The sequence below is a fragment of the Hemiscyllium ocellatum genome, chromosome 47 (genome assembly GCF_020745735.1).
Source record: "Hemiscyllium ocellatum isolate sHemOce1 chromosome 47, sHemOce1.pat.X.cur, whole genome shotgun sequence".
Classification (NCBI taxonomy): Eukaryota; Metazoa; Chordata; class Chondrichthyes; order Orectolobiformes; family Hemiscylliidae; genus Hemiscyllium; species Hemiscyllium ocellatum.
In genome coordinates, this window is record NC_083447.1 from 11,123,910 (window position 1) to 11,132,506 (window position 8,597).

The 8,597-nt window shown below is 55.1% G+C and overlaps 1 protein-coding gene across 2 annotated transcripts in view; it reads left to right on the plus strand.

The window, feature by feature from the left end:
* Positions 1–7,586, plus strand: part of LOC132836666 (guanine nucleotide-binding protein G(I)/G(S)/G(O) subunit gamma-8-like) — a 43,037-nt gene extending 35,451 nt beyond the window's left edge. For both annotated transcript variants that reach the window (XM_060856052.1, XM_060856051.1), the window contains exons 2-3: positions 4,334–4,448; positions 7,290–7,586. In XM_060856052.1, coding sequence (XP_060712035.1) covers positions 4,365–4,448; positions 7,290–7,415 — 210 coding nt within the window. In that variant the 5' untranslated portion in view covers positions 4,334–4,364 and the 3' untranslated portion in view covers positions 7,416–7,586. The remainder of the gene's footprint in view (positions 1–4,333; positions 4,449–7,289) is intronic.
* The last annotated feature ends 1,011 nt before the right edge of the window (positions 7,587–8,597 follow it).

Sequence of the window (8,597 nt, forward strand, 5' to 3'; positions counted from 1 at the left end):
TGTTGGATGAGGTGAGGGTGGGGGAGGTGAGGGGGGAGCTGAGTGATGGGGTGTTGGGTGTTGGGGTGTTGGGTGAGGGGGAGGTGAGGGCGGGGGAGATGAGGGAGGTGAGTGAGGGGGTGCTGGGTGAGGGGGAGGTGAGGGGGAGCTGAGTGATTGGGTGTTGGGTGATGGGTTGCTAGGTGAGGGGGAGGTGAGGACGGGGGAGGTGAGGTGGGAGGTGAGTGAAGGGGGTGTTGGGTGAGGGGGAGGTGAGGGGCGAGGTGAGTGAGGGGCTTCTGGGTGAGGGGGAGGTGAGGGGGAGCTGAGTGATGGGATGTTGGGTGTTGGGGTGTTGGGTGAGGGGGAGGTGAGGGCGGGGGAGATGAGGGGGGAGGTGAGTGAGGGGGTGCTGGGTGAGGGGGAGGTGAGGGGGGAGCTGAGGGATGGGGTGTTGGGTGATGGGGTGCTGGGTGAGGGGGAGGTGAGGGCGGGGGAGGTGAGGGGGAGGTGAGTGAGGGGGTGTTGGGTGATGGGGAGGTGAGGGGGGAGCTGAGGGATGGGGTGTTGGGTGATGGGGTGCTGGGTGAGGGGGAGGTGAGGACGGGGGAGGTGAGGTGGGAGGTGAGTGAAGGGGGTGTTGGGTGAGGGGGAGGTGAGGGGCGAGGTGAGTGAGGGGGTTCTGGGTGAGGGGGAGGTGAGGGGGAGCTGAGTGATGGGATGTTGGGTGTTGGGTGAGGGGGAGGTGAGGGCGGGGGAGATGGGGGGAGGTGAGTGAGGGGGTGCTGGGTGAGGGGGAGGTGAGGGGGGAGCTGAGTGATGGGATGTTGGGTGATGCAGTGTTGGGGGAGGGGGAGGTGAGTGAGGGGGTGTTGGGTGAGGAGGAGGTGAGGGCGGAGGAGGTGAGGGGGAGGTGAGTGAGGGGGTGTTGGGTGAGAAAGAGGTGAGGGCGGGGAGGTGAGGGGGGAGGTGAGTGAGGGGGTGTTGGGTGAGGGGGAGCTGAGTGGTGGGGTGCTGGGTGAGGGGGAGGTGAGGGGGGAGTTGAGTGAGGGGGTGTTGGGTGATGGGGTGTTGGGTGAGGGGGAGGTGAGTGAGGGGGTGTTGGGTGAGGGGGAGCTGAGTGATGGGGTGTTGGGTGAGGGGGAGGTGAGGGGGGAGTTGAGTGAGGGGGTGTTGGGTGAGGGGGAGGTGAGTGAGGGGGTGTTGGGTGAGGGGGAGGTGAGGGTGTGGACAGAGACAGAAAGGCAGTGAGTGGGAACGTGGGGCAGGGCAGTGGTGATGTGAGAGGGTGTGGGTGAGGGGAGGGGAGGGGTATATTGGGGAGAGGTGGTGGTGGTCTCCATTCTGAGCACTTGCTGTGCACTAATGTTACCCAGTGTGGGCTCTGCTCTCTATGACCTTTATCTGCACGGTGTGAGCAGACAGTTACACACAGAGTAGGAGACGGTAACCAGTGAGTGAGCCTGTGTGAGAGGCGGACAGTCCCTGAGCACCACTTACTCACACTAACCGAGTAGCAGTTATCGTTCGAGTTAGTGACAGATTGGGTTTTGGTTAACAGTGATTGTTTCTCCAGACAACTCAATGCACTCCCTGTACCCCAACCCATCTGGGAGGCAGGGGGTTCGAATCCCACTCCAGAGACTCCCACGCTGAGGGAGTGCAGCCCTGCCCTCCCTGCCTGACTCACACTGTACCCACCCAAGGCTTCAGCCCATGCCCCACATGAGATCCTCCTGTACAACAGGGTGGGTTGAGGGAGGAGGGCGTTCTGCCGAGGGGAGGGGAATCGGGTATGTGACAGATCCTTCCACTCAGTGCCCCAGAATTCCAACCAATCAATTCCGTCTGACTGAGAAGGCCATTCAGCCCCTCGGTCCCCACGTCTGATCTGGTCCTGGCCTCAGCACCACACTCTCACAGACACACACACACTCACTATCTCACAGACACTTTCTCTCACAGACACTCTCTCTCACAGACATACACACACTCTCACACACACACACACACACTCTCTCTCGCACACATATACACACTCTCACAGACACACACTCTCTCTCACACAAACTCTCTCTCACACACACACTCTCACACACACACTCTCTCACACACATACACAAACACACACACACACTCTCTCTCACAAACACATACACTCTCTCTCTCACACACACTCTCTCACAGACATACACACACATACATACACACACACAGTCTCTCACAAACACATACACTCTCTCTCACACACACACACTCTCTCTCACACACACACACTCTCTCTCTCACACACACTCTCTCACAGACACACACACAGTCTCTCACACATTCTCTCTCACACATACACACTCTCTCTCACACACTGTCTCACACACACTCTCTCACACCCACACTCTCTCGCACATACACATACACTCACACTCTCTCTCACATACGCACACACACTCTCTCACAGACACTCTCTCACACACACACTCTCTCTCACAGACATATACACTCTCTCTCACACACACACTCTCTCTCACACACATACATACACGCTCACACACACGCATACACACTCTCTGTCTCACACAGACACACACACACTCTCTATCACACACTCTCTCTCTCACATACACTCTCTCACACACACATGCACACACTCTCTCTCTCTCACAGACACACACACACTCTCTCTCTCCACACACTCTCTCTCTCACAGACACTCTCTCTCTCACACGCACACTCTCTCTCATAGACACACATTCTCTCTCTCACAGACACACACTCTCTCACACACTCTCACAGGCACACACACACTCTCACACACATTCTCTCTCTCATACACACACACACTCTCTCTCTCTCACAGACACACTCTCTCTCTCACACACACATACACACACACTGTCATACACACACTCTCTCACACACACACACGCACACAGACACACACACTCTCTCTCACACACATACACACACACTCTCTTTCACAGACACACACACACTCTCTCTCTCACACACACTCTCTCACACAGACACACTCTCTCACAGACACACTCTCTCTCACAGACACACTCTCTCTATCACACACACTCTCTCACACACATACACACACTCACACACACACATACACACACACACACACACACGCACACTCTCTCTCACAGACACACACACACTCTCTCACACACACACTCTCTCACACACTCTCACAGACACACACACTCTCACACACACGCTCTCTCACACAACTCTCTCTCTCACAGACACACTCTCTCACACACACACGCACATACTGTCATACACACACTCTCTCTCTCTCTCTTACAGACACAGACACACTCTCTCACACACAAACCCAAAACATTTGATCTTTGAACACTGTGCTGTTGCTTGGAGAGTTGATGTTCAGAGACCAGAGCCCCCTTCCTCAGTAGTCCCTGAACACGGAGGGTGCCATCCTCCCATTTCCAAGGTCAGGCTCCTACAGTGATGTCCAGTCCAATGTCTGACCCACGTACCCATGGCTGGGGCAAGGAGATGGTGATGGGGTGGACCCTTGCATACCCCTTCCATTCTTGGCCCTTGGACCTACCTGGGCCTGTTGGAGATGGTTGTCACCTTCAGTGGACTCTTCGTATGCGTTCTTGGGGCTCGATATTCCCATGAGTTAGTGTGGGGAGGACTGTCACCATGTTTTTCAGGGAGGATTGGAGAACACCTATAATGCCCTTAGGGAGGGAATTCCAGGATTTTGACCCAGTGACGCTGATGGAACGGCGATATATTTCCATGTTGGGATGGTGAGTAGAGGGGAACTTGCAGGGGGTGATGTTCCCAATTATCTGCTGCCCTCGTCCTTCTAGGTGGAAGTGATTGTGGGTTTGGAGGAGCATTGGTGCATCTAGCCTGTCCTCAGACTCTGAGATTCTCCCATCATCCTGTGCCCATTGGCGAACACCACCTCCACTGGCCAACTCATCGCCCATTGGCCAATTCCTGGCCCATTGGTACACACTGCTGCAACTGAGCATTGGTGGTGGGTGAGGATCAGCCATGAGGGTAATGATGGAGGGGCTGAATGGCCTACGCCTGTTCCTATTTCTTAAGGTCTATCAAGCAGGTGCTGGGTTTTGGGATAGTGTTGAGATTCCCATCTATTGTATTTATTTGTGAAGATATGGATGAGGTGCCAAATGGGCACAACATGGGCGCCATGGTTCCCTTGTCGTAATGACGCTTCAGAAGCCCACCCCCTTTACCGGTGGATGGGCTGTGTGTAAGTCGAGCTGGGAAGGCGTAATGTTTTCTCTCTCTGTCTCTCTCTCCACATGGGCCACGTTTCCCTCCAACATGTTGTGTCTTTCAGGTGGACGGGGTCGCGAACTGAGTGAGACGAGATGCCCAATCAGACGGCCAAGATAGCGGAGGCACGGATGGCCGTGGAGCAGCTGAAGCTGGAGGTCCACATCGACCGAATGCAGGTGAGACGTCTGCTTGCCCAGGGCAGACCCGTGGGAATTGGGAATCTTCACAATCCCAGATACCCTCCAAGATGCAGGGTGACGCCCTGACTGCAAGATTCTCACATCAGCCTGTATCCATTGGCGAACACCATCCCTATTGGCCAATTCCTCGCCCACTGGCCAACCCTTGGCCCATTAGCGAACACCTCACCCTATGGCCAACACCTCACCCTTTGGCCAACACCACACCCATTGGTCAATTCCTAGCCCATTGGCCAAATCCTAGCCCATTGGTCAACTCCTGACTCATTGGCCAATTCCTAGCCTATTGGCCAATTCCTAGCCCATTGGCCAACTCTTGGCCCATTAGCGAACACCTCACCCATTGGCCAACACCATTCCCACTGGTCAATTCCTAACCCATTGGCCAATTCCTAGCCCATTGGCCAGCTCCTGACCCATGAGCAAACACCATGCCCATTGGCCAATTCCCAACCCATTGGCGAACTCCTGGCCCATTGCCACCTAGGATTCCTCATTCTAATCCTTAACATGAAAACATCTCATCCCTGCCCTTCTATCTGTAGTCTCCTCCAACTTGGAGCCCCTCGGAGACCTCCACATCCCCTGCCCCTTCTCCTATTTTGTTTGGCCCTGCCCTATTCTCTCACCCCAACTACGATGACCGAGTCCTCACCTCCCCAACAACTTCCTGTTTCCTGAAGCCCCTCTCTCCTTTTTTGTTTTGGGTCCCCTCCCCCCCCCCCCACCCCTCCCACCCCCCCACCCCTCCTCCCCACCTCCTCGGCCTTCAGCCTGGGTGAGGCAACCTGGGACGTTTGGCAGCATCGGAGGGCACTATGTAAATGCAGTCGCATTTGCTACACGGCCTCACCCCCTCCTTCCCCTGACTTCCCGTTTTGTCCTGAAGCGCCCACTTACCCCTTGGCCCATTACTTGGAGTCCACCCTTCTCCCCCTCTCCTGAAACACCCCCCCTCCCTTGAAAACATCCCCTGTCTCGTCAAACCACCTCACTTCCCAAAGCCCTCCTTCCCCCCACCCCCCAGGGGACAGAGCAGGTCTGAGAGGTGGGTGGGAGGTCGGTGGTGGCTGTAATGTCCCTAGCCTGGTGTTCAAATCTCAAGAGGGGCAGATGTGAGTGGAATTTAAACTTCACTCGTTGAAAACATGCAATTGGAATCCAGTCCGAACCAAGTTGACTCTGGAAGTGTTGCTGGTTTGAGGTAAAGTTTCACCAGGTTCAGTCACCAGGTGGTGGAAATCTGCCAACCTTACCCGGTCTGGCCTACACGTGATTCCGGGCCCACAGCGACAGGGCTGACTCTGAAATAGCTGCATTGAACCACTTCATTGAGGACGCTGGTAGTGCGGTCGTAGTGTCCCTTACCTCTGGACCAGGAGGTCAGTGTTCAGGTCCAGCCTGCTCCCCACCCTCTCCCCGAGGGGCGCGTTGTCAAACAGGTCCATCAAAGTGACTTACAAAAGGCTCAAAAACATTTGCTAGGCCCGTCCTGGCCAAAGAATTTCAGAAACCCCTCCTCACGGGAGGGGGCTGTGGAAATATTGAAGTCGCAGGAAGGGAGCTCGCTGCCAGTTGGAGAATTTTTTTGACAAAATGCTCACGGATGCCGAAAAGGTGAACCGAAAACAAAAAAAAGAAGCCTTGGGTATCTAGGCAGGTTTCAGCAGAGACAGAGTTAATCTTTCGATTTGGGTTAGAAGGAGGTTGGGGGAGTGTCAGGGAACCAGGCGGAACTGGGGTACAGACTGGTCAGCGTTGCATCCAACAGCAGAAGGCACTCGAGAGGCCCAATGGCCTCCCGTTCCTCCTGGATTCCTAGCTCTGCCTCTTGTGTCAGTGAATGGACGGGGCTGAGCTGGTTTACCTGTTGGACGTGCAATCCCTCCACGATCGCGGGAATAGCATCAAGTCTGTGCTGATTGGCTAGCTTCCCATGATTGGTTCGCTCAGTTGGCTGTACGGCTCCATTGTAACATAATATAGGAAGCTAATGGCGAGGGTTCAATTCTCAACACCGGCTGAGGTTACCATGTAGGACTCTCCTTCCTAACCTCTCCCCTCGCCCGAGGAGTGGTGACCCTCAGGTTAACCCACCATCAGTCACTCTCTCTCCCTCTCTCTCTCCAGTGAGACAGCAGCTGTTCCCTTTTACCTTAGTGCATGTAGTGGACATGTAACTCAGCGCTGAGCTGAATTAGCCATCCCTTCAGTAGTGTCTTCCTCATGGTGATATCCATCCCCCTCCATCTATTGAATCTCTACAGTTTGGAGGCAGGCCATTCGGCCCATTAAGTCCACACCAACCCTTCAAAGAGCATCCAATCCAGATCCCTTCCCTCTCCCTGCGTTTCCCATGGCTAACCCACACATCCCTGGAAACTAGGGGACAATTTAGCATGGCCAATCTACCCGAACCTGCTCATCTTTGGACTGTGGGAGGAAACCGGAGCACCCGGAGGAAACCCACGCAGACGCGGGGAGAATGTGCAAACTCCACACAGCCAGTCGCTTGAGGCTGGAATTGAACCCGGGTCCCTGGCGCTGTGAGGCAGCAGTGCTAACCACTGAGCCACTGTGCCGCCATTTTTGATCCACTCCAGAATGGAGTAGATGGGTTCAATGGCCTCCTGCAGTGATAACTCTCTGAGACAGGGAGATGGAAGTGGGTTTGAACTGCCCAGGTCACCACCTCTCCACCTTGTGACACTTATCTCCCTCTCTCTCTCTCTGTCCCTCTCTCTCCCCCCCCCCCTCCCCCCCCTCCCCTTCTCTCTTGCCCCCTCTCCCTCTCTTTCTCTCTCCCTCCCTCTGCAGGTCTCCAAAGCTGCAGCTGAACTCCTGGCGTATTGCGAGGAACATGCCAAGGAGGATCCCCTCGTAACTCCCGTCCCGAACGCTAACAACCCCTTCCGGGACAAGGGAATGTGTGCCATCCTGTAGAGCGGCCTCACCTACCTGCAGCCCCACACCCCCTCCGATCTCTGCCCACCTTGGGATACAAGGGGTTTGATCCCAGGCCATCGAGAGACGGAGGGTCACTGACTATTACCACAAGAGAGGAAGATCCAACGCCAGTTCTGGAACTGAGTACAATTAAATCGAAAAATTAAACCATTAGTCCCTCTCTTGGTGTCCTAGGTTGTCACACTAAGCAAAACCTTGGCTTGAAGAGGTCGGCTGAGTGCGTTCTGGTTCAGCGTAACATTGGAAATCAGATTGGAAAAGTGTGGCACTGGAAAAGCACAGCAGGTCAGGCAGCATCCGAGGAGCAGGAGAGGCAACGTTTCAGGCAGAAGCCCTTCATCAGGAATGAAGGGGCCAAGGGACTGGAGAGATAAACAGGAGGGGGATGGGGCTGGGGTGTAGGGTGGGGGGGGAAGGTAGCTGAGAGTGTGATAGGTGGATGGAGGTGGGGGGGGGAAGGTGATAGGTTGGAGAGGAGGGTGGAGTGGATAGGTGGGAAGGAAGATTGATAGATCATGAGGGCGGTGCCGAGTTGGATCTGGGATAAGGTGGGGGGAGGGGAAATGAAGAAACCAGTGAAGTTACACATTGATCCCATGTGGTGGGAGGGTCCCGAGGCGGAAGATGAGGCGTTCTTCAGGCGTCGTTAGGGTTTGGAGGAGGCCCAGGAGTTTGCACATTCTCCCCGTGTCTGCGTGGGTTTCCTCCGGGTGCTCCGGTTTCCTCCCACAATCCAAAGATGAACAGGTTAGGGTAGATAAACCATGCTAATTTGTCCCCTAGTGTCCAGGGATGTGTGAGTTAGCCATGGGAAATGCAGGGAGATGGGAGGGGGAGTTGAAGTATTCACCCACGGGGCAGTGGGGCTGGTGGGTGAGGGTGTCCTAGAAATGTTCTCTGAAACGATCCTCAAGTTGGCGTCCTGTCTCCCCGACGTAGAGGAGACCGCATCGGGAGCAACGGACATGCCTTGGACCAACTCCCTCAATCCTGAAGAAGGACTTATGCCCGAAACATTGATTCTCCTGCTCCTCAGCTGCTGCCTGTCCTGCTGTGCTTTATCCAGCGCCACATGTTTGGACTCAGATCTCCAGCATTCGCAGTGTTCACTTTCTCCTGGAAATCAGACTGTCACGGGGCTGTTACAGTGCAAAAGGA